General features: G+C 33.8%; 2 protein-coding genes and 1 pseudogene across 2 annotated transcripts; 1 reads left to right on the top strand and 2 right to left on the bottom strand.

Annotated features, from left to right (window-relative positions):
- Positions 1–10,620: 10,620 nt before the first annotated feature.
- LOC145074430 (hyoscyamine 6-dioxygenase-like) lies at positions 10,621–12,320 on the bottom strand. The gene is made up of 4 exons (XM_079020808.1): positions 11,912–12,320; positions 11,578–11,828; positions 11,192–11,504; positions 10,621–11,068 (listed from the first exon to the last, which is right to left on the bottom strand). Exons 1-4 carry the CDS (start codon positions 12,101–12,103, stop codon positions 10,808–10,810), a joined length of 1,017 nt encoding a protein of 338 aa, XP_078876934.1. The 5' UTR covers positions 12,104–12,320; the 3' UTR covers positions 10,621–10,807.
- A 10,112-nt stretch (positions 12,321–22,432) lies between these two features.
- LOC145076859 (protein DOWNY MILDEW RESISTANCE 6-like) lies at positions 22,433–24,227 on the bottom strand. The gene is made up of 4 exons (XM_079022664.1): positions 23,671–24,227; positions 23,352–23,602; positions 22,960–23,278; positions 22,433–22,872 (listed from the first exon to the last, which is right to left on the bottom strand). The coding sequence occupies exons 1-4, from the start codon at positions 23,869–23,871 to the stop codon at positions 22,627–22,629; spliced, it is 1,017 nt and encodes a 338-aa protein (XP_078878790.1). The 5' UTR covers positions 23,872–24,227; the 3' UTR covers positions 22,433–22,626.
- Positions 24,228–24,775: 548 nt separating this feature from the next.
- On the top strand, positions 24,776–26,219 carry LOC145077089 (RING-H2 finger protein ATL16 pseudogene; annotated as a pseudogene).
- Positions 26,220–26,475: the final 256 nt, after the last annotated feature.

Here is a 26,475-nt window from a genome sequence, read left to right as displayed (position 1 = left end):
ATTCAGGTTGCCCTCTATAGACTTACACGTACCAATAATTATAAGGTAATGATGGTTTTTAATTACTTCAATTTTCTGAAAAACCCTGGTATCCCAAATGGATAGTAACCCACCAGATCTACCGTTAGAGCCAACACCATCAAAATCGAATTCATTTGAGTCCCAGCACCCATTTACATCAATTCGTGAGTGATCTAATATTTGGGTTTCTTGGAGCCCAATAAAAGATACTCTGTGTTGCCCTTTCAACCTTCTAACCCATTTTACTTTCTCAGCTTCTCCCACTCCTCTTATATTTAGTGATAGACAATTCATGGGTTATGAATACAATCTCCCCTACCAACCACAGCCTCAACCAGTAGCTGATTAGAGGCGTCCATTTGGAACCCAATTTCAGCACCAATTTCAGCAGTTTGTCTGATTTCATCAGACATTGACCTATCCACTCCATCTCTGTTATTGTTGTCTGGCAAGGGGTTTGAAGTATTTTTGTTTAGGTTAAGCGAGGCACAAGTACAAGGGGAGTGAGGGATATCACAGCCTTTAGACAAGGGCTTGCAGCTGCTCGATGAAAAGGAGGATCTTGGGGATGAACGACTACCAACTCTTGCTCGCTTCCTTTTTTTAATTTTGGCTTCATTGCTGCTATACTCGGATAAAGTATCACCTGGCTGGGCTGAGAACATGTTCAGGCCTAGATTGGGAAAAGGATTGGTAGAATGGGAAAGCCCAGAGAAGATTTTATTATTGGGCCGGGTTCCATTTGGACAGGCACCAGACTCAATATTTTCCATATCATTATTAGGTGTTCCCATAAGATCTCCATTTGTATTCTTAAGCCGCCTTCTGCTCGGAATACCAAACGTCATATCAATCTCGTTTGACCTATCATTGTTCTCTGCCATTCTAACTTCATTGTTTTGGGAAATGTTTTCCGTGTCCTCATTACTCCCTGCATTAGTGTTCCCCAAGTTACCCGGAGACTTTACAGATCTACCGCGACTTTCCGACTTCTCCGGTTGGATTTCCGGTGAGTCGTCAGGCCGAAGCTCACCTTCTTCTAAGTCATTTGCCTTATCCTGCATCCATGTTTCAGAGATGCCCTCGTCATCATCAACCTCGACGGAGGCTTCCGAATCGTTGTCGTTATCGTCACTGTTAATAGGGCAGGGGTTAAACGGTGACCAATCCTCATTATACTCAAGCACACCAACGGAGAGTAAAGTGCCGTTCACCATAACTTCAACTTCTTCATTGATCCACTTCTTACAAGCTGTGATAATACCGACTTTGCCCATGGAGAGATCCTTCCTGTTATGTATGTTATCGAATGGACATATAACCTTCCCGAATCTACTGGCAATACGGGAGAAGTTATCTTCATCCCAATATTTGAGGGGCACACCAATAATCCTTAGCCATGCCAGCCTTTCGAAACTGGAGTCTGACTGGTCCCCTAGTATCATCCATTTAAACCATTCTTGCCACCTGCCCTTGTCTTCTACGAATTCATGGGCCTCTTTTGATGAGTCAAATAAGATGGCCACCCTTAGACCACCGAGGTACTTCGTACCATCATTCATTAGGGTGGGAGTCGGGAGATTGACTATGTGGTCGATGCTATGTGCCTCTCCAATCACCATGATTTTACGAATCCATTTACCCATAGTAGTATCAGATTTAAGAATGATGGGGGAGGGATTGCACATGTTAATACCGTTCCTACCAGAAACGACATGCGCGAATGTTTTGGAGTCCCTGGTACCGTTTCTTGCAATGGGAGGTACGTGAGGCTTACCTTGAAGATATGTTAGTGGTCTAGTAGTGCTCGGCCTTTCTTTCTGGTATTTGGCTAGATTTGAAGAGAGAAGAATACCCCTTAGTCTAACCCCCTGCATGGCTGCCTCCAAGGTTTTCACGTCCTTCACCCCAACATATCTGATGAACGCAAAATTTTGTTGTCGTCGGTTCTTCTTCCCGCAAATGTAGATGTCTGTGATGGTGCCAAATCTTTCGAATGACCTATGTAACACCATTTTGCTCGTTCCGTCTTGAAAACCTGATACATAGAAGGTGGTAACCTCGTCTTTCCCGTCTTGTTTTGATTTGCGCCGCCGAACCTCCGTCCAACCTTCGTCCATTGACCGTTAATTTTCACATCCAAGTGGAAATAATTACAACTGTGGTTGTGAACTCATTTCACCAAGTCAAGTGTGTAGTGTTTTTCCCCGCTGATCGAGTTCTAATTATTTATCTTGCCATCATTTATGTATTTTCAACAAAATTTGTTAAGGTGCAATTGTTTCTACTTTGTAGGACATAGACTGCTGGTTTGAAATGAAAGGCTAGTTTTTTAAAGATTTTTTTTCTACTAATATCTAAAAAATTTGTCTTTCACAGTATTTGAAACTCATGTATTCGATAAAGAAGCCATCCACCTTAATCAATTTTGTTATAACTATTTTTGTTTAATCTTTTTAAAAATATTTATATTAGCTAATTTCTTGAATTTTGTATTTTATAAAAATGAAATTATTTTTCCTGAAAATGACATTATTTCGAGAAAAATATACGAAATAGAGTGAGAAACATTCATCATGCCTTTAAAATATTAGACACCACCACTCTCCGACAGATTCTCAGATCCGTAAAAGTTAGGGACCCCAAGCCCAAACTCTGATATGTGGGCCTTCTACAAACAATCCTACGCATACAGCATACTTGTCAAAATTCTACAAACAATCCAACCAATAACCACCGACATTTTCATTGTTTGAAAATTAAGCATTTCAAAAGCAAAAATAATCACATAAATATCATGTGTTATTTATTCAGAATATATGTAACTGACTTAATTCTTTGAGAGTAACAAATTTTGATCTTCATATTAAAAAAAAACTGTATTTTAAACTAAAATAATTATGTCTCAAACACATCATATGAAAAGTATATTTTGGAAAAAAGGAACATTTGGACGAAAAAAATTACATTTCATAATACACATTTTTGTACACAAATTCATTTTAGAGTTGCCTTTGAATTTCAAAACTATTATTTTTGTTTAATCAATGGCTCAAAGGCTTACATGTCCAATCCATGTCTCAAATAATGTTGCAAGAGTGTTGGTGGTGGAGGTCGCAGAGGTGGTGCGACGAAGGTGGTGATGGTGTCAATGACAGTGGTGGAGATGGTAACGGTGAATGCAATGATGACGGTGGTTGTGAAGACAACAATGGAAGAGGAAGTGATGGCGGTGACGATGGACAAAGAAATATCACATTAATGTTAAACATTAGAAAAAGTCTTCCAAAATTAGAAACGCACAAATAAAATATCAAAAAGATATTTTGTCAAAAGAATAATAATATTAAACGACATATCACACACCTTCCACATGAATAAATTTTCATCGCTTTATTTGTTCGTCTTTAACCTTTATTTTGTTCATGTATTTCTATAATTCTAAAACTAAAAATTCAAAAACTTGATAAAACATTCATACCCTAATCTAAAACCAACATTAATTAATGTTCAGACAAAAAAAAAGTGTAAGGCCTATATAATATTGTTAGTTTAATACTATAATATATGATTATGTATGTTTTAATTTCGGCCTAAGGTCATTTTCATAGCCCAAGTCTATATATTGTGCATTAAGGCTATCCGGAGTCGATGTGAACCCACATGTGAGTTTTCTATGTGACATACAAGTGGTACACTAACTCAATTGATAAAAATATATTTATGCATACTGGTAAGGTTGTGTTAAAAACCGTCAAAGTAGTTTTTTAAAAAGTTGTTTTATAAGTTATTTTTGACTTTCAAAACATAACAACATAAATTTTTTTTCAAAATACACCCTTAATTCATTATAAGAAAACTTATTCTTCTAAATGTTAGTTGATGTCATTTTATATCTCCCAACTAGTTTATCAGTTAGGTTTTACCAAACGTCATTTTTATCAACAAGCTTAAAAGTTATCAGCTAGTACCTAAGTTTTCGGGTAGTATGCCAAACAAAATCCTAGACTAATTTTTAAGAAGCTTTTAAAAAAAATCCAAATATACCCTTAATAGAGCATCTCCAATGGTTAACATTTACTATGACTTAATATTATTGTGACAGCATCATTCCATTAACTTTAACATCCATTTAAATGACACCTCTAATGGTTAACATCTTCTAATAGGTTTGTTTTTTTTAGTTTAACTAATCTATCATTATCTATTTAAAATGTTCTATATAATCCCCTTTATTTAATTAGTCATTTTTAAACACACATCATATTCTCATACAAACTATTCTAATAAATAATATAATTATAAATTTATATTTCATAAATAATATGTCATTAAATATTTGATAGAATTAATTAACAAATAAATAAATAAGTATATTAAACAAAATATAATTAAGGGGTAAAATAAAATATGATTAGAAGATCAGGAGGTTAAATATACAGATGATTAAACTATATTGACCATTAAATATATATTGAGTTGTCAATAAAAAACTATGTGTTTTTGTTACATTTGGATTCCGAGGTATGAATTTTATTTAGCTAACTATAATCCGGGTTGCCATGGCATGGTGATGACATTGTCATGACGTGACAGTTTAATTTTTGGCCGCATGTTTTATTTGGGTGCCAAGGTATGGCACTAAGTGGCCATAACGTGGTGACCATTTTGGACCAAAATCCTAATTATCAGACTTGTGCGCTATTTAAAGGAAGTGAGGGGCTAGGGTTTCCTTCACCCTCAACCTCCATCACCTCCAAAGCCTTTTGAAGAAACCCTAATCCATTTCTTCCATTTTTTGAGCTCATATTTGTGTCCTTGGTGGATCTAGAAGGAAGAAGGAGACTTTTGTGGTTATGAGATAATCTTGGAAAGCTTGGAACTTCTGTAAGAGCATCTCTTTTACCTTTGTGAGTAATCAAACCCGAATATTTATGCATTAGGGCCTTATATCTATGCTTTTTGTCCATTTCCTCATCTTTTAGGAAGGTTTGGATTGTAGCATGTCATAAAGTTGGCAACTTTATGAATCTTTATGGTACATTAAAGGTTTATTTCTATGGATCTGGAGATTTAGTGAGCTTTGGGTTTCTAGCATGGGATTTGATCTTATTTTCCCTTCATTTTGACCTAGCTTATGTTTGAGGCATCCATTAGACATGCATGTCTAAAAAGCAATGATTTCTATGATATTATGAGGTTGAGAATGCTTTCTAGAAGGTTTGGTTGTTTGGCATGAAGGATTAGAACTTAATGCATTAAGTTGCATTTCCTTTGGATCATACACCTCGATCTAGACTTATAGGGATGTCTTAAGCAATAAAGTTAGAAACTTTATCCATTAATACATTGGAAAGGACTAGATCTAAGCTTTGGAGCTCGTGAAATTGAAAGAAAATGGTGTAAGCTCGTTGGAGCCGGTTAGACCAGTCCCCACGACGTGGCCTTAGGCTGCCACGACGTGGTGACTATGGAATCATCGACTGTTTAGGTATTTAGTGCCCACGATGTGGAGAGGTGATAATAGACAGTTTTGACTATTAACTTGGACAATTGACTTTGACTTGAGTTGACTTTTGGTTTAACTCCTAGTTTTGGGAGGAGGGCTAAGGGTTTACCTTGTGTGACTTTATAGGTGGTGTATAGCATCTGTATTTGTGGCTGTGAGAGTAGTAGCAATGATTATCATTTGAGATGTGATTCTTCTTACTGTACTTGTGGGTCGAAGGCACCAATGTCGACCTATTGGATTGTGTTATGTAGGATGATAGCTGTCTTTATAACTCTTGCATTTATGTTTGGGCTGAAATACACCCCAAGGCTAGGCCCATTATTATATGTTTGTGTTGAAATATACCCCAGGACCAGGCTTATTATTATATGTTTGGGTTGAAATATACCCTATGGCTGGGCCCACTACTGTATGTTTGGTTTGAAATATATCTCAAGGCTATGCCCATTATTATATGTTTGGGCTGGAATATACCTTAGGGTTGGGCCTACTGATTTGTATGGTATGTGGTATTTTGGGAAACTCACTAAGCTCTGTGCTTACGGTTTTGTTGTTTAATATTTTTAGGTACATCCAATTTGAAAGAGAAGAGCACGACATGATCATATAACATCCCATTTTGATTTCCGCATCGATGATTATTCTTCTTTAATGTTTTTGATACATTGCTTATGATGATTTGAGACACATGATGTATGTTTTGATGATTTAAAAGTGAAAAAATTTTGTCATTATTTTTGGGTTGTTACAGTTACAAGGAAATAAGTGCTTAATAAAAAGAAATTAATAGTAACTAGAAAAGATTCACCGGCGTTGCCGGGGTCGGAAGGTACTACTTTGTAAAGTAAAGTAGCATGTTGAATTGCATTGAGATAATCTAGTAAATGAAGATAAACAATGTCATCTAATTACATAAGTAAATAAATCTAAATTATTATTTCTTGCAATAAATGAGGAAAATAAAGAAATAGTCTCACAAATTGAACTTTATTGTCATGTATGACAGCGTTCAAAAAACCAATCCAGAAAATATATACCGTTGCTTTTTGTCCGTTAATGTGAAGGTAATTTGGTCTTTTCAGGTAGTAGGGACTGAATTTGTCACCATGGGTAAACCATATGGACCATTTATGTAATTTTGGTGGTGGTGGTGGTGGTGGTGATGGCAGATGGTGGGTGGGTTTATGATATTGGGTGAGTATTTTCTAATAAATAAAACATTAATTTAAAACAAAAAATAGAATGTTAAATCTGGTAAACCACAGGGACCAATCGTGTAATTTTGTCTAACAATAATAATAATAACCATGAGGGACCATTTCTGCCAAAAGACTAAATACTAATAATATGTAATAAAAGGTGAGGGTTATGAAAAATTCAAACCAAAGTGAAAGGGTTGTTTGTGAACAAAAGCATAAAGGTGAAGGATTAATGTTGTAAGTTGGAGTACTAAAATTGACAAAAAAAAAAAAGGTACAATTAAAATCTTACATAACTTTAATATATATATATATATATATATATATATATATATATATATATATATATATATATATATATATATATATATATATATATATATATAAACTCTAAAAAAGATTCCATTGAAAATTTTCTTAATTATAAAAAAAATATTCTTTTAAATGTCATTTTATGTTATTTTATATATTACAGTCAACTTACTAATAAACTCTAAAAAAAGAAATTATTTTATATATTACAATTAACTTATCAATTAGATTTTCCAAACATTATTATTTATTAGCTAACTTTTAATACTGTCTAACTTTTCAACTAACAACTAGTTGAAAAGATACTTGTTAGCTTTTCAGCTAACAACTAGATTTTCAAGTATTACACCAAACATAACGTAAATGATGATTTATTTAAAAATAAAGTAAATAAGACTTATCATTTTTTTAAGAACTCATGCCAAACATTTTTTTTACATATTATAAGTGGTTCAACGTTCTAAAAGTGTATGATATTAATTTTGGTTTATAAATTCATATAATAAGTATATTATTTTCTTCGATGAAGATTAATAAATTATAAAATTCGTTGATATAGTTGTTTCACATAAAGATGTCATAAGGCTGGACGGAATGGGAGCGGGGAAGACCCACGGGGAGCTTCCTGCCCGGCAGAACACCGCACCGTCGGTGCGGGGAAGAGTGGTGCGAGAATGGGTGAAAGGGAGTCTCTCCCGCGTTCTCTCTCCGGCTGTGATTGGGTGTGATTTTTCTTTTTTTTTGGAATTCAACCGTTATTCAATGGTAAAAAAAATAAATATATATTTTTTTTGGCTGAACAGTCAAATGGATTTAAATCCATTTTTTTTTGTTTTTTTTAACCTTTTTACACACCTATAAATACACAACTATTTACCATCAAACAAAATTCATACAAACCCTCTACTCTTTCTACTTTCTTGTCAAAAAAAAGAAAAAAATGGATCCCAATAATCAAACCCTAACTTCCGATCGAAGGAAAAAAAGTCATGGTTCGAGTATAAACATCCCTTCTCGAAACATTTTTGCTATCGATTCATCACCACAATGAGTTTATCGCCCCCAACTCGATGCTTCCATTCAATCCCCACTACAATTCCAATATCAAAATGTTGGACAATATTACCTAATGCAAGTTCCAAATGTTTAGCCGCAAATGTTTTCAAACTTTGTTGTGTTTCCGGATCAACAATCGCCAAATCAACCTCAACCCCAAACCCAAACTCAAACTCAAACCCAAACCCACCAACAACACCAACTTGTCGACGAGTTGGATGACTCGGAAGAAGAAGAAGAGATGGTTCCCGAAACTCAACCCACACCACCCCCACAAAGACCTAAAGGGAAAAAAACAAGCGCGCGAGGGTGTCGTACAACCGGGAAGACAAAAGCCGACTGCATGGCTTCCACACGAAGAGCTAGTTTTGGTCAAAGCTTGGGCTGACATTTTCTGAAGATTTGATTCAAGGAAACGCACAACCGGGAGACCATTTTTGGTTTCGCATTTTAGAACGGTTTCGAGAAGAGCTAGAAAAAGGTGACGACTACCGTACGAAACATCAATTGAATTCGAAGTTTCGAGAAATAGCAAAGGGGGTTTCAAAAATAAACGGGTTGTACAACAACCTAAAAGCCCAACGGAAAAACGGCCAAGGGGACGAAAAAATACTTCAAAAAGCTTTGCAGTTTTACCTTGAAGAAGTCGGAAAACCATTCAAGTGGCACGATTGTTGGAAATTATTGGTTCGATGTCCTAGGTGGAAAAAATACGAGCAATATTTTATTTTTGGAGTCCAACAATCAAAGTGAACGAAAACAGGCTCTAGTGGTTACACAACCTCCTCTAATGCTCGGGTCGGTTTAGATTTAAATTAGGACGACGAACTTGAGCTAGAAGAAATTGTCCGCCCAATGGGTAGGGACAAAGTGAAGATAAAGGGAAAAGGGACTTCTTCGGGTGCATCTGATTTTAGCGGGGACATTGATGAAATGCGGAAAATAGCATCGTCGTTTGATCGATATAATTTTAATTTCTCCGAACGTTTGACTTTCGACAAAGAAAAAGAAGAAACAAGGAAAAAGGAGCGGGCGAAGAGACAAGTAATGGAGGATATGGAGTTTTTGATGGAAAACGTCGATCATCTCTCGGGGCCGGCTCTCGAGCTCGTGATGAAGAAGAGGGAAAAAATTCTGAAAAAAATATTTTTCGTAGGTCATTGGTTTGTATGATTTTTAGTTTGTGTGTGTGTGTGTTTTTTAATTTTCTAGTTTTTTAAATTTTAGGTTTAATGTAAGTTTTATTTTATTTAATGAAATGCTTTTTATTTTTAATTAAATTTTATGTTTAGTACTAATTTAAAAATTATAAATCATAAAAAAAAATTATTTAATAAAAAAAAGTGAGGGAAGGGCTTCCCACCAATTCCTTGGGTTTTAGGTGAGAGAAAGAAAGTGAGGAGAATGAGGGTATGGTCCACAAAAAGTGCGGGAAACTTTCCTCCTATACCCTCCGGTCTAGCTGTCAAAATATGTTTATATTTAATCATATATAAGATAATTACTAAAACTATGGATATGATTTATTTATTTTAAATGTTATAATTTGTTAAAGTCAAAAAGTTATTTTTAATCGATAGTTAAAATAGCTTTAAAATAATTTATTCACCCCAAAATTTTTAAAAAAAAAAATTTCTAGCAAAAAAAATTTTTCCAAGTTTTTTCTTAAAAATTAGAAGATTCCAAAAGTTGTGTGTCGAACAAGCCCAAAGACTTGAAATTGAATATAATCTCATGATTAGATTTAAAATACAAGAGCGAAAGAGGATGTGGGGCGAAATATGGTGCATCGGAAAAAAAAAACCTAATTAAAATCATATACTTAGGAAAGAATTGGTTTTGCCATCCAGAAAGGGCTAGCGGCGCAGCTTGTTGCCCGTTTGCCTTCAATCGATATGTATTGAACTTTTAAATCTAAAAAAAAAAAAAAAAAAAACTTAGAAAATTATTCTGATATTGGCTTGTGAGCTTTGTAAATCTAATCCCTAAGTATATGATTTTTAATTAGGGTTCACTTGAGTAATAAAGGATGAGAAAATAAAAGATTTCAGATGTGATTTTCGAAGCTATTGGCCGTTTCCCTAACTTGACTCACCAGCCGTAATACTTCTCGACGGGTGAGAGATCTTTGAGGCGGAAGTGTGCGCTTTTCAGGAGTTTTGGAGCTACATGAAATCTGAATTGGTGCCATGTGATTCATCAGTTAAATGTTGTTTATTGTTGGATGAGAGGAAGTCTTTCTTCGGTTTTTATATTTCGATTTTTAACATATCGTTTCTTTTGTAAAATAAACAAATAACTTCACATATATCTTACATGAAGATTTCGATATTTTTTTTATAAAAAATCATTTTTTTTTCAAACTCTATAGTTATCTATTCCACATTGGTGTTCTTTCTCATTCCGTGGAGTAGTAAAATCAAATTACATATATAACCATGTATCCCTACTAGACATAATTTAATATATTTAGTTAATTACACAAAAGTATTCACATAAAATGTTATATTATCAAAAAGATATTAAAATATAGACATGATCAAGATAGAAGACGGTAAATATACACATATTTCACGTAAGTTTGATAATAATACATAAAAAACATATTACCAGTGAGAGATGAGGTTTTCAACTCTGATTTATTTACGAAGGCATTACCTTAACATGTTATAGTTATTATACATGGCTTTTGAGCAAAAATTATGGTTTAGAGCCGGTAAGGATCCAACGGTGTTCCATTGCGAGGGCCCGGTTTGCGTAACAAGGCCAAGTAATTTGCTATGAAGTCATTATATTGAATTGACTTGAATATTTGTGGGCTACTCGATGTCACTAGCTTTTTTGCAGGTTCAATAATAATTGGAAGACCAGGATTTGGACCAAAAAACGTGACGATAGATGTTCGCGAAGCAATTGAATTCGTAACCCCACGATGTTCCACACTTTTGAGCTTCTCATTACTTATAATCTACATTAAAAAAACAAACTCCAATCAAAATCATGTTTTATGAGTTTTCACTAACATTTGTCAAATTGTTAAGTTCATAGTTTCATGGCAGCTGTTATCAAATCATGAGCTTAAATTGAATACCTTTAGTAGGTACCCAAGGTTGACCACAAAAGCATTTGGAATTGGGTCAATTCCCATCCATTTCCCATCTTTTTGTATTTGTAGCCCGTATTGGTCTTGTTGTAGGAAGGTTATGAGGTTAGGGTCCGTATGACCACCTATGCCCATTGCTAAACTCGGGTCCGGGCATGGCGGGTAATGATTAATCGCCATTGACTGTTCTTGGCTAACTCCGGCGAAGTACCCTTCAGTAAGTCCCAATCCTTCACCGATCATGTCCAAGATCTTGAACCCCATTTTACGCACTTCAACAACGTATCTCCCCACTTCCTCCCTAAAACATACACAATCGACGATTTTAGTGTCAAAAGCTAATGATTTCAATTCAGCTATAGCCCCTAGGTTACCTGTATCTGGCTGGTTTATCCGGCCATGATGGACTGTGTTCTTCCAAAGGATGACACCCGTGTTTCAAAGTGTCTTTCCAGAAATGAACATCTTCTTTTGCGTAATTCAAACCGCTTGTATAAAGCGTACACCCTTTACCGAAATTCTCTGAGTAAACGCTTAACTTGTCCTCAATCGGCATGTTAAAGAACTCGTCGTACAGAACCCTAATGTCCGCCATCATTTCCTCAGAAACTCCATGATTGATCACCTGTATTCCAATTTCCACCCAAGTTTTATAGTAAAAAGATTTCATTTATTTGGGTTTAATCGAACACGTGGTTAGAAAAAGACCTGAAATAAGCCGAATTCTTGACAAGCTTTCAAAATTTGTTGAACGATCTCAGATCGATCGTTTTGAAGATTGATCACCGGAATATCCTTGCAAACTGTAACGAAATCGCCTGGTCTTTTTTCGGGTGGCATGATGTAATCTTGAGGGACGGATTGAACTCCATTAGACCAGCTAGAAACAAGTAGAGCCATGGTCAACCTCAATCTGCTTGTATCAGAAATAGGATAGCGAGTTGGGTATTATAGAATAAGAAACTGCCATTTTTGGAGCAAATAACGAGATCTCAAGAGATGCGATCGGCTAACAAGTTAAAAAAAGGTCGTCTTTAACAATGTTCAAAGATATAATAAAGTTAGAAGCTTCTTTGTTGGATCATGTTGTGGTTTTAACTTTCAACAAGCAAAGTGTGTGTTAATCGCTTATACGCTACAAAGATTTGATTTAATGTGGAAACGTGACATCAGGGATGACTGAACTAGAGTTGTCTTCACTTGGTTGTAAATGTCACTAAGAACCAGCCCACTAACTGTTCGATAGAATGTCCAAAAGAACAATGAAATACTAAAACTCAGTATGCATTTTTAAAAAAAAATCAACTTCAATGTTTTTAATGTTGTTAACAAAATATTGTTGTCGGTTATCTATTAGTTTTTGTTGGGATAATCGGTTCGAAACAAATAGGGATTTTTAGTTCAAATATGAAAGTTTATTTTATTAAGTTTTTCCTAGTTTTTGTATTTGAGTAGGTCTCTTTTAGAATTAGTATAAGTACGAGCCTTTGTTTATTATTATTCCATATTAAGTTTATTAAGCCAATAATATTTAGACTCCAAGAAATCCTTTAATTCCCTTGTTTTCATATCTCGTTGTTATCTACTTGTTGTTACCTTGGTGCATAAGGTACCTAGTGTGAAGAAGTTTATTTAACACTTGGTATCAGAGCGCGGTTTCGTGGAAGGGGGCGTGATTCGAGGTTGATTAGAAGCAACCCCGGTATCTTTTAATCTGGCTTGCGGGTGACGGAAGACGGTAAAGGTGGTCGTGACCTTGTCTTGTTGTCCGGTGGAAGAGTGCTCTCGGAACAAGCTTGATTAAAGAAGTCGGGGTTAAGGAGAAAAGGATGTCGTTGGTTAAAGAAGGAGGTTTGATGACGTATCAAGTTCCGGTTTTGACTCCAACGAATTATCCGGTGTGGGTGGTCAAAGTCAAGTCGATTATGGATGCACACGACATATGGGAGACGGTTGAACCAAAGGCGGATGAAACATCGGATCAAAAAAAAGTCAAAACAAGCTCTTGTTTTTTTGTTTCAAGCGATACCCGAAGACATGGTGTTGCAAATGGCGAGTTACACCAAACCAAAGAAAGTGTGGGATGGGCTGAAAACACGGTATTTAGGAGTGGATAGGGTGAGAACGGCTCGGCTTGCAACGTTAAAGAGAGAGCTTGAAAGTTTGCGCATGAAGGAGGGTGAAACGGTTGATGATTTTGTGACGAAATTATCCGGTTTAGCGTCAAAAGCAAGGAGTCTTGGATATGAGCTTGAAGAAGGTGATTTGGTAAAAAGGTTACTAGATTCGATGCCTGAGTCGTTTCTTCAAATCGTGGCTTCAATAGAGCAATGTTTCGAGTTGGATTCAATGTTATTCGATGAAACAGTTGGTAGATTGAAGGCATACGAGGAACGTATAAGAGGAACCGAGAAAGTGGAGGACACTCAAGGTGGGTTATTGTTGGCTAGTGAGGAAAAATCACATGTTTGTAAGCATTGTGGCAATGGACGTTCAAATCGGGATGACTTTGGATGTGACCGGGGAAGAGGTTGGGGATCCGGGAGAAGTTGAGATGGTAATGAACGTGTCCGGGATAAAAGTCACATTAGATGTTACAAGTGTGGTGAGCTTGGTCACTATAAAAACGAGTGTTCTAAATGGGAAAATGAAGAAGCGGGTCTAATCGAAGAGGAACCGACAGTGTTTTGAACGAGTGGTAGGACCAAACCGATTAAGGGAGTGATTGTTGGGATAATTGGTTTGAATCAAATAGGGATTTTTAGTTCAAATAGAAAAGTTTATTTTATTAGGTTTTTCCTAGTTTTTGTATTTGAGTAGGTCTCTTTTAGAATTAGTATAAGTACGTGCCTTTGTTTATTATTATTCCAAATTAAGTTTATTAATCCAATAATATTTAGACTCCAAGCAATCCTTTAATTCCCTTGTTTTCATATCTCGTTGTTAATTCTCTATTCTCACTTCTTTCTTATTTTTGTTATCTAATTGTTGTTACCTTAGTGCATAAGGTACCTAGTGTGAAGAAGTTTATGTAACAGTTTTTTAGATATAAACGTTTGATATACGAGTTTCTTATACAGGAAAAGAAGTCTCATTAATTAATATCACCAATCTCAAACTCCTCTTTCTTGGATTCTTTTTTCCAACAAACTCCAAATTTTTTAATGTTTTTAACACTAAAGTTCTTAAATTTGTCAAGTTTTAACGGTTTTATCTTTATGATAATTTTTTGTTCATTAATGTCCAAAGTTTACTAAGGGTTTATTGTTTATTTTTTGAGCTTGTTACAATGAAACCCAATTTGTAAAAAAAGCCATTAAATTTACATTTTTCTAATGTTTTTTTTCCCTAAATAAGTTTTTTTCTCATATTATATGCACTAGGTATGAAACCCATATAAATATATATTATATGGGTTAATTAAAAAAATTAAATTTTAAAATGTAAACATAAAGTATTTTTTAAAATTAAAATTTAATATAAAGAAAGAAAAAACATATTTATTGCAGTTTATGATCATATTTATTACATTTAATACTTACTTATATAATTGTATGTATTATGTGACTTTTTAATTTAAAAATTAAAAAAAAACCTAGAAATTAACATTTGAATATTATTTATTTCAAAAATATTACAAAATAATAAGTGTCAAAACTTATAAAAGATTGTCATGTGACAAAATTAATCTTTATTTATTAAGGTAGATTTAGACAGAAAAAACATATTCATATACAAAAAAGAATTTAATTAAATACTTTGGCAGAACTACTAATGGCTAGGGGAGTCCATGGCCCCCAACTTTTTTAACCAAGAACATAATAGATCTAAACATGATTTATATAAATAAAGAAATATAAGATGATACTTCTTTGAAAAGAAAACTGTTATAAGTCCTTAACCAAATAAAACTTATAAAAAATTAGTAATTTTAATCTAAAAATCAAAACTTTACAAATCCTAATCACCGTTTAAACTATCCATATTCAAAAAAGCCCACAAATCATACTCCATCTAAACTTTTATAAACCCCATAAATAATAGAAAAAAAAAAGCTAAAATGAGAAACTAAAAGCCCTAACCCGACACTCAAGTCTCCGATCGTCGCCTTACGCCTCGTTCCCGAGTTTAACAAAAAAAAAAGAAGAGAAGAAAAAAAAAGCCGGGAGAGAAAAGAAGAGAAAGGAAAGGAAAACAAAATTTTCTTTTGTGTTCCCAAGTTGAGGAGAAGTGGAAGAAAAATGAATCATTTTGTTTTTTCTTTCCAAATCCTCCCAAATCGGAAGGAAAGTTAGGAGGGAAAGTGATCCTCATATTTCCCTCCACTTACTTTCACTTCTTTTCTTTAATGAAACTCGGAAACACCAATTTCTTTTATTTTCTTCTCATTTCCACCAATTTCCTTTCTTTTCTCTCGTTAAGTTGAACTCGAGAACGGGGTGTTAGAGATGGCTCTAGTCACTGCCGGAAACCATCTCCTCCTATCCCCTGTGTGTGTGTAATACGCATTACGAATCATCTCTAGTTAGAGATCTCTCTCTCTCATTTGAGTGTGTTTTTACTATTTGTCATGATATATTATTAATGGGCTCTGGTTTTGTTATTATTTAATGTGTGTATCTGTGTAATTAAAGTGTAGAAGGTAGAAGACTACCTTTCTTCCGTCAGGTTTTGCTTTTTCAGTTTCTAGAAAATCTCTTAGTTTTTTGTTGGTTAACAGGAAAATATAAAAAAACATTAACCTTTTTTTTTTGAGTTAATTTTATAAGAGAATACGACTTCTTTATTAACTTTATTTGGTTTTGTTGTATGTTAAAGTTCAGACTAATTATAATATACTTCTTTCTTAATTTAATTACGTTATTGATATTTTAAGATTGTCAAATTTATAATTCTCAGTTTGCTAGAGAATGAGTGTCATTCTAACGATTGTAATTTGTGTTGCAAAAATGGAATTTATCAATAACATGGATGAACATATATTGACTCATTTCCAAAACCTTTTGTTTCTCAATTCTAATAACATAATATTAAATAAAAACAACAAACATTAGCTTTTGAAAAATAATACTCCATCCGTCTCATATTAATAGTCCATGTTTCTTTTTTGGTTTGTCCCAAAATAATTGTCTACTTCTAAAAATAAATATGTCTTTTACCATAATACCCATCATTATTAGTTAAATTACCATAAAATTAAATACAACTACCATGAATTAAATGCAACATAAGGGTAAGACTGTCGTTTTATTTAATAAAGTTAATGGTAATTAATATTTTCTTAAACTGTGTGTTTTTTGTCTGTGAATTATTATTTTGGGACGAATGGAGTACTTATTTATTGCCTTTGGTATCTCGGCCCCCTAGTATTAATGTTTGTGTTCCGCCCCTGATTAAATATACTATAAAATACTTGGGGTAAAGATATAAAAATTTGTAAACTTAAGTTTATATGGTAACTCGTAAACCTGTTATTATACGCAACAAGTGAAAAAAAAAAAAACATGACAAATTTTGGGAATTAATGAACAAGAAATCATTATATGGACAAACGGAAAAAACTTGACAAACCTAATAACTTTCATGTCAAAAACCAACCATTTATTAGGTTCACTGTTTTAATTAACAAGTCGTTATTCAATCATCAATTTCATTGGTTCTTTGATGGTGTCAAAACAGGATTGTTGTTCGTACCTTTATTTGTTTTGTCGGTGCTCTATGTTCCACCACCTGTCACTTTATGTTAAAAGTTATTTAATAGATTCGTGTTAAAAGTTATGCTTTTTTTTAAAGAAAAAATTGGCTTTTTTATTAATGAAGTCGGTCAGATAACCTTATATCCCTCAATTCGTGTGCGCCCTAAATAGATACTAAAAGCGAACACAATGAGGTTCGATGCAGTTTCTAACTAAACCGAACAAATATATAAGTTTTGGTTTTCATACTTTCAAAACTGAAACATAAGATAACCTATTCCATACATTTTGGTCTTTTGTTTTTAGCCAATGCAATATGGATTATTCAAAACTCAAATCGCAATTATAAAACTTTTAACTTAATTTTTAAAATAAAAATCTAGACATCTTTATTTTTTGAAAATACAAAAATATTTAGGTATGCTAAACTAACAGATGACAAACTACAAAGCTTAAGGTTTCTAAAGAATAGATTGTTCTATTTATAGATTAAGAAACTCAATGTGCTCTTATCCATCGAGCTGACATGGGATGGGATTGTAACAACATGCAAAGTGATGAATATATTTATAATGACGGAGGATGTATGATATTACTTATAAATCCCGACGTAGGATATATAAGACACATTAATTAAAATTAAAAACATAAAACCTTCCAACAGAAATCAAACTCAAGACATCTAGGCCATGTTTTTTGAAATTTTTAAGTTGTGCAAGTAAAAAATTAACTTATAATCTACCTTTTCTAAAAGCTATTTTTTAAAATTTTTTAGAAAGCTAGCTTTTTAAAAAAACTACTCATAATAGTTTTTCAACTAGTTTATAGAGATTATTTTAAATTCTACGGAAAAAACCGTTTATCAGTTATAATAAATACACTAGGTGTGAGACCCGTATATTATACAGATTGATTTTAAAAAAGATTAAACATTAAAGTGTAAATAGAAAATATTTTTTAATGTACAACTTTAAAATAAGAAAGGAAGAAATATATTTATGCAATTTAATATCATATATATATGATATTTAATACTTTACATATATAAGTATATGCCTTTAATTTTAAAAATTGAAACAAATCAAAAATTAACAAGTGGATAATATTTATTTCAAAAATACCACAAAATGACAAATGAAAAAATTAATTAGAGACTGATATTTGACAAAAAAAAAAAAGAAAAAACCCTTCATTTATTAAGGAGGATTTTTCTATATGCTCTCCGCTCTTATATATCATTTTTACACTTTGCAGGTAGCATATCAGTTAGTTTTATAAAACATTATTTTTTATCAACTATCAACTATCAACTAGCTTTTTAAGTAACCATTTAACTTTTCAGCTATCATTTAATTTTTTAGCTAGTTTATCAAACATAACTCTAAAATAGGAAGCAATGCGTCATACCTTTTTATTAATTTCCTTGTCTCGTTATATTAATATGTATATATTTTATTAGGATTTCATAATTTTTGTTTGGTTTATTTTTTTCTTTGGTTTTTACATATAAAAATCGACATCGAAACCAAATATTTTGGTTTTTAAAAAATAAAAAACTAAACAACTTTTTTTTTCGTTTTCGATTAATTTTTTGATCACCCTTAGTAAATACTACTAAGAGTATGTGAACGGTATAAAACCAAAAAATCTTTCATTGAAATATATTATTTATGTGAAAAAAAGTCTCATCCTATCAAATTAATAGAATGTTAAAAAAAACATATTATAATTTTTTTTTAAAAAAGGACAACGCAAATATTTTAATACAATTTGAGTAGATATGGAAATATTCTTTGGTTAATGTCTTAATATCGTTATTAATAACTTTTATTTTGTGCTTTTAACTTAATCCACGATAACATAACTATTCAAAAAAAAAAAAAAAAAAAAAATCAAGTGATGTAAGGGTATTGCATTGGAAATGGTGATTTCAACAGAAGTTGAAGAGTCTTGCACGTAAAGTTGGCCATCTTCCCGTTGAGTTAAGATACCCATTACCCATCCTTTTTTGGTACATCCAAAGATGAAATTGTAGAATCTACAAAGTAGAGAGATCAATAAATATTGTCAAAGGAAGCTTAATAAGCAATAAAAATAAAATCCTTTTTTACTTTATATATTGTTTTAATCATGTTTAAACTACTAGACATTGTTTTTGAGTTGCTTTTGCTACAATCATGAGCTAAGCTTTATATCTTCTGTTTAGGGTAGGAAAATTTACAACTATGGATTGATTTGTGGCTGGATTGATTATTTATTGGTGAATTTAGTTGCATTAAGTTTGTTAAAGAACCTTATCTATTATCTATAACTATTTTCTGTTAATTATCAAATAATTAAGCTGCATGAACATCTCTTAATTGCTTATCTCATGTAATTTATGTGAAAACATTGTTATGTGCCTAGGAATAGCGAACGTGAAACTATGATTAACTAGAAAATGGGTAAATTAATGTGTGAACTTGTGTGATAAACCATCAACAAGAGGTTAATTGAACGACCAATTTAATTAACCACTACAAGTCTTATGTAACCTGAATAATTAACTAGGAAATTTATTAGTTTAATCAACTGACCATTGTTTGAATTGATATGTTTTCTAAGGATTGATAATAGCGAATGGGAACCTAATCACTTTAATCGGTAGCCAATAACAATTAATCCATTGTACTTGCCATAAAATCAACCATATGAGTAGATAAACCGAACCTAAACATAAGTCTTCTTATTATTGAATATTTGAATTTAGTTGATTTTTACTTGTTTTAGTTGTTAGTTATTTAATTTGCGTGTTAGTTAGTTTATCTAAGTTTCTAGTCTTGCAAAAGTAGAGAAACCCTTTTACTTTTATTACTTGTTTTAGTTAATTCTAATTATTAGTTTAATTATCATTCCCTGAGTTCGATACCCTGCTTATTCAACTATATCACCAATTGACAGGTCCACTGCCTATTGTGTGTCTAATTTATATTTTAAAAGTAGGATAAAACTAGTTCGTTTAACACATATCATACCCAATCAACCCCATATATTTAATTAGTCTCTTTTTGATCACCAAATTAATTCTAAATTAATTCTTATCAATACTAATTAAATAACATTATTAATATATTAGAACTTATAATATATTAATAAACATTAAGTGTCATTTCTCTCATTTAGTCAATCCAAGTGTTGCAATGCCATGCAACTCAAAATGGACAATGCCAACCGGGTCAAATACATCTCAAAAATAGTTATGAACTTAGACACCTAATCCAACATCATTTGTATTTGAGGTTGAGGTGAGAATTGGCTTAATGGTGTCGGAACAGCTTCCGAGTATGGCCCTAAATATAATCTGGTCTTGAAGATACCAGGTTATGTATCCAGGGCTCGGCTTGGTAATATCTTTGTTAGTGATGATTTTTTATGGTGGTGTGCTAAGACCATTGATGATGCCATCTAGGGGAAGCCCGATGAGGGATGATTGAACTTATTTGCGCAACATTGGGAAGTTTGTGGCTGTGAGTTTGATCGAAAAGTGGCTTGTGGCTGTGAGTTGGACAATAGTTTTAAAGGGTGCCATTAAGACAGTTGAGATAGAGTTACGAGAGGGGAAGAAGGATCGAGACTTGCGAGACCAGAAACAACTCTGATACCATAAAAAGGCTAAGGGGCTGTTTGGTAGCATCTAGATGATTCATATATGAATGATGAAGAGGTCTGCATGATGTAGAGGCTCTGTATAAATTTGTATCTGAAAGATAAATTGATGTTTGGTTAAACATCTGAATGTCAGTCTCTTAATGATGAAAATGACCATTTTAACCCCAATTATTTTTGCATACAATTTAAACATCTTGCAATATCCAAAATAGTAATCATACAACATCCAAATTCGTAATGTATGGATCCTTAGATAATAGTATAAGAAGTTTTATAACAATCTCACAATAAATGGTTCAAAGGGTAACAATCATGGTTAATTAATTAGTTGGTCATACAACTTCTGAAACATTAGTGGATCTGTTTTCTTGGTGCTATTTTCCATTGAAACTCGTCTTGTTGCAGTGGAAATGGAAGAACCTTTGGGCACACTTCTCTTGCTAGTTGTTTCATTGCATATCAACAAACAAGTTGAGAATCAAACCCAAATAGAGAAGCAAGAACATAACAGAAAAATGAATTTCATACAAGCCCTAAAAAATCGAACAGCAAGAACATAAATCAAACACCAACTTCATAAAAAACCAAACAGAATATGTTTTAGGGCCCGGAAAAAACGACCAAAAAGATTGGCCTGAAAAAACGACTAAAAAGAAAAAAGAAAAGAAAACTTATCGGTGGAGGGAGGCGTCGAGGGGGGAGGCGATGAAGGCGAAGGCAACGAAGGTGGAGCGCTACCGGAGGCTGTCCGGGGGAAGTGGTCGGCGCCTCAGGGAGAATGAAGGAGGAGTCTTGTGTAGCGGGGGAGAAAGAAAAACCAAAGGCAGACGTGTTTTTTTTCTTAGGGCAAAGGGTATTAAAAGTCTTTTTTTTTTTTTTTCATTCAGATTCCTCCTAAACTCTTTCCGATTCAGACCATATTTTGCCACATCTGACCGGTTAAGAGGGTAAAAAAGTTTTAACCAAACACTCTGAATCTGAACGATCCAGAGTTAGCCTCTTGATGGGATGATTAAGGGGCTGTTTGGCAGGATCTGAATTTTTAAGATCTGAATTTTTAAGAGGTCTGAATTTCTAAGAGGGTCTGAAAGTTTAAGAACTGAATGTTTAACATGCTGTTTGGTTGGGGCCTCTGAATTGTTTTGCTGAATTATTAAAATGACCATTTTACCCTTCTATTTTATTTTTTATTAAATTCAACTGTTTATTTAGAAAATAACCTAATAAAAATTCTTAATTATGTATTAAAAACACCATATAAAATCAAAATTTAGCATAAATCAAAATTAAACACAAATCAAAATCAAACATAAATATTTTTAAATCCACAAAATCATACTAAAATCCAAATAAAATCTTACAAATTTAATTTCACACCAATTGATTCGCAATGTAGTCACGTAAATTATCAATTTTGAGGGGAAACAAAGAAGAAACAGAAGAAGACCAAATAATTAGAGGGGAAAGAAGAATGAAACAGAAAGAAGAGGAGGCGAGCATACCTGTTGCGGTCGGATGGAGATGGAGACGGAGGGAGGATGCGTTCGTCAACGATTGCGCCGGAGGGAGGCTGCGTCACCGGTTCGTCGTTGGAGGGAGGATGTGTCGAAACTGATGGGAAGAAAGCGAGGCAAGAAGCATATGTGAAGTGAAGAAATAATAGGAGGCGGTCGATGATATGTGTTTAGGGCAAATAGGACGCGTCCTTTTTTTTTTTCTTTTCAGAGTTCATTTGATATCTAAAAAATAAGAGGCATCTTTTAGTTTAAGAGGTAAACAATAATACTCAAACAAACACCCTGAATCTGAAATTTTAAGACATTACCTCTTAATTTTGCAATTAAAAAACAAACAAACGGGGTCTAAGAGGAGAAACAAACAACCCCTAAATGAACAATGTATTTTTCATAAATACAAAGGTACATATATACAGGACTTGGTACAACTTACAAAGCATAATTTACGGAGCTATACATAGAATGGATGCTATCAAAATATATTACAGCTGTAAATGAGCATGATTATTGATTCTCCTTGATACATTATATGTTGCATAGAGCCATAGACATACAAGTACGATTAAGTTTTGATCTTATAAGCCTCCATTAATGCTTTAGTGTCTCCCTTTTTCTCTTCATAGAAATTAAGGAAGTCTTTAAATTTGAAGCTTCGATAAAGAGGAACACCATCACTAATCATTGATTTTGCTGGTTCAACAATGGTGTCAGGAGAAGGATTGATGAAGCTCACGATTGTGGTTCGAGCTTCCCTTGAGTTTGTCACTGCTCTATGTTCTGCACTTCTCAACTTCCCGTTACTAATTATCTAACAACACAATTTTAACAATTTATTACCAACCTAGTAAAAAAGGTGAACAATTTTGAAAACAAAGATAGTTGTATTAATGGTCACCTGTAATTGGTAACCGATGTTAACCACAAATGCATGAGGCAGTGGCTCAACACCCAACCACTGCCCGTTCTTGAAAACCTGAAGCCCGGAAACGCTTCCTTGTAAAAGCACAGTTATGACGTTGGGATCAGCGTGTTTCGGTAATCCCAATGTCAAACTAGGATCTGGGCACGGAGGGTAATGGTTGACCGACAACGATTGAGACCCGGTTAGCTCTTCTCCAAAATATCCTGGTTTCAGTCCTAGTCCTTCACGAATTAGCTCCAATATTATTAACGACAACTTCCTCACTTCTAATGAATATTTCCCAACAACATTGCTACAAAACACAATAAGAAACATTAATCTTCAAGAAACCATAAACTTGAAGATAACGATAAGGGTTATTTTACCGATAGTTGGTAGGTTTTTTGGGCCATAAGTGAATGCATTCATCTAAAGGATGACAAGGGTGTCGCAAATTGTCTCTCCAAAAATGAACTCTTTCATCAGCATAGGTATAACTGCTAGTGTACAGTTGGCAACTTTTACTAGGATCAATCGAATATACTTTTGCCTTCTCTTCATCCGGCATATCATAGAAATCTTTGACCACCCTCATTGTGTCATCAATTAGATCTTCAGAAACTCCATGATTGATCACCTGGTTATATCGGATTGCATAATTTAACTTCAAAAGCTCTCAAATATATAAACAACTGACGATCTAACCTGGAAAAAGCCGAATTCTTCACAGGCAGCAAGTATTGTGTCAATTGTTTGACTTTGACTTTGACCTTCAGCTAGATCAATCAATGGGATGTTTTGGCATATAGGAACCTCGACAGAACCAGGCCTTTCACCGATGGGGAAGACATAGTTTTCCGGTAAGATTTGAGCAGTTCTGGACCAGGTTGAAACTAGAGTCTCCATGGTCGTTGATCCGCAAGATTAAGATGGTAAATTATGGCTGTAATTTAGCCATTTTAAAGGCCTGGACAGTTGACTTTTTTGTGATGAACATTGGACTGAAATCTTCAATTTTGTAAATGCAGTTGGTGGAGATTTAAATAAGTGTCATTGGTCATCAAATCGGATGCGTCGAGCTATAGTTTAGCAACTTCTGTGATGGAATCATGACAAAGAACCGACGAAGATGGAGTTTGTCGTCGGATATTATTTTGACTTCTATTCCCAATTTGGAAAGATGCTCCAGTGCTTTACAATTACATACACTTTTTTACTATGGTGGATTGGTTATTTGATGATACTTGACGGATCACCGACTAATCCAATATCAAAATTGAATTTGGGGCAACCTCGTCCCAAGCTCCAAAGCCCAAATAAATAGCCAAACCGAAACAATAATGTTGGGTATTTGGTTTAGAAAACTTAGTTTGGTCAACGAATTTATATTACTATATTTAGTAACTTATTGTATTTAATTTATATTTATAACTAATAGACAAAAATACATATACAGGCTCCGTGTTCTACAACAAATCATTGATTTAGTTATTAACTTTGATGACTTTTACATTTTTAGTTTTTTACATAGTTGGTCCAAAATCATATAAAGTAATTTATATATTATTTTTAAATTTATTTTATGTTTTTTAATTGATTTAAATTTAAAAATAAATTAGATTCTCTCTCTCTCTCTCTCTCTCTCTCTCTCTCTCTCTCTCTCTCTCTCTCTCTCTCTCTCTCTCTCTCTCTCTCTCTCTCTCTCTCTCTCTCTCTCTCTCAATAGTCAACCCCATGTAGCACATTGTCATTGAGTCAACCCCCTCCATGTTTTACGATCTCCATATTGAAGCAACCATGTGTCTCTTGATAACATCCCCACTCATTTATTGCTTCATGTACTTCAACTCCTTTTCTTAATCATGTTGACTTTTTTTGAGTTCATACAGCTGACCCATCTTTGATTTCATCCCCCCACCCACAGAGCACCTTCAAATTGGGGCAACTGTTCCTTTAAAGATCTTGCAAAACCCATTCCTCAAAAACTCAAAATCCAGTTTTAATCCAAATGGATTATCATCAGTCAATCAAGGTTCAACAAAAGTCTGCCTACCAATCTGATCCATCAACCTCTAGTTTCCCAATCTTAGCCATTGCAGCACTCTGCATCGTAGCAACAGCTTTCTTGCTCGTTTCCTACTACTTTTTCGTCACCAGAGGCTGCTTCAACTGGCAACAAGTGAACCCATTAAGACGCTTTTCCATGTCCCGGGAACGATACACACCCGACCCGTTATCATCTCCATACTCGACTCCTCCATGGCAGGTTCGGGGACTCGATGAAGTACTAATCCGCGAGATCCCCATTTTTCAATATACAGAAAGCGAAGGCGAGAAACGGAGTTTATACGAATGTGTTGTTTGCTTAACCGATTTTCAGGAAATGGATACGTTAAGAGTTCTTCCAAGCTGCAACCACGCGTTTCATTTAGACTGCATTGACATTTGGCTTCAGAACAATGCGAATTGCCCTCTTTGCAGATTGAGCATTTCAGGTAACACAAGGTATCCAAAAGACAAAATAATTGCACCAAGTTCTTCACCTCAAGATCCTCAAATGAGCCCCATTGGCAGGAATCAAGATTTCTTGGTGATTGAGTTGGGTGAAGAGGACCATGGGTCAAGATCACAACAATCTAGAGGTCATTCTCCAAGAAAGATTGGAGGGAAGAGGGCGAAAACAAGAAAATGTCATCATGTTTCGATTATGGGAGATGAGAACATTGATATTAGGGGAAAAGATGAGCAGTTTTCTATCGAACCGATTCGGAGATCGTTCTCAATGGATTCAGCAATTGATCGCCATATATATTTATCGGTTCAGGAAATCATACAGAACCATGGAAGTCTGCAACAAATCAGAACCAATGAAGAGGGAAGTATGAGTGGAAGAACAAGAAGACCTTTCTTCTCGTTTGGAAATGGTAGAGGATCAAGAAATGCTGTTCTTCCTATCTAGCTCCAGTGTGTTGCGTATAGATGAGATGAATCGTGTTCTTTTTTTTCTTCTATTTTGATTGGATTTTAAATTTGTTTTTCTTAATTTTTTTTTCATTTGGCTTAAGAGTTCTTAAAGGATTTATGTAAGTGATTACAAAGATTAACGTAGTTGTCTAAAGCAATGACATAAAGATTACACACAAAGAAGATAGGGTTTTAGGGTTTGGTAGCATGGGATGTAAGAATGATTTCTGATACCACTTTGGCTTGCAGATGTTTTCATGAATGAAAATCATTACATTTTATTTAAATAATTTTAATGGAAATTTTATCTCGATTAAACAATAATTGAAATTTGATGTTTTATTTGTATTAGGTTCAACATGGATAACATGAACGGTGTAGCTGATAGATATTTTATATCGTTGTTTGGAACTATTGTTTAATGAAAAGTCAGTTTGTTAAATAATTTAAATGGAAATTTCAAATGGCAAAGTCCTAACTGCTCACGTACTTTTGAATTATTTAAATAAAAAGAATTTTATGTAACATTATTTGTAATATAATTTA

The sequence above is a fragment of the Lactuca serriola genome, chromosome 9 (assembly GCF_051521515.1).
Source record: "Lactuca serriola cultivar US96UC23 chromosome 9, Lser_US96UC23_V15, whole genome shotgun sequence".
NCBI classification, from domain to species: domain Eukaryota; kingdom Viridiplantae; phylum Streptophyta; class Magnoliopsida; order Asterales; family Asteraceae; genus Lactuca; species Lactuca serriola.
This window is presented reverse-complemented; position numbering and strand designations above follow the sequence as displayed.

Coding starts and splice junctions, on each gene's coding strand:
- LOC145076859 (XM_079022664.1), bottom strand. CDS start 23,871: ATGGAGACTCTAGTTTCAACCTGGTCCAGAACTGCTCAAATCTTACCG. Junction 23,603..23,670: donor AAGAATTCGGCTTTTTCCAG/GTTAGATCGTCA, acceptor CGATATAACCAG/GTGATCAATCATGGAGTTTC. Junction 23,279..23,351: donor AAAAAACCTACCAACTATCG/GTAAAATAACCC, acceptor TGTGTTTTGTAG/CAATGTTGTTGGGAAATATT.
- LOC145074430 (XM_079020808.1), bottom strand. CDS start 12,103: ATGGCTCTACTTGTTTCTAGCTGGTCTAATGGAGTTCAATCCGTCCCT. Junction 11,829..11,911: donor AAGAATTCGGCTTATTTCAG/GTCTTTTTCTAA, acceptor ATTGGAATACAG/GTGATCAATCATGGAGTTTC. Junction 11,505..11,577: donor GATAAACCAGCCAGATACAG/GTAACCTAGGGG, acceptor TGTATGTTTTAG/GGAGGAAGTGGGGAGATACG.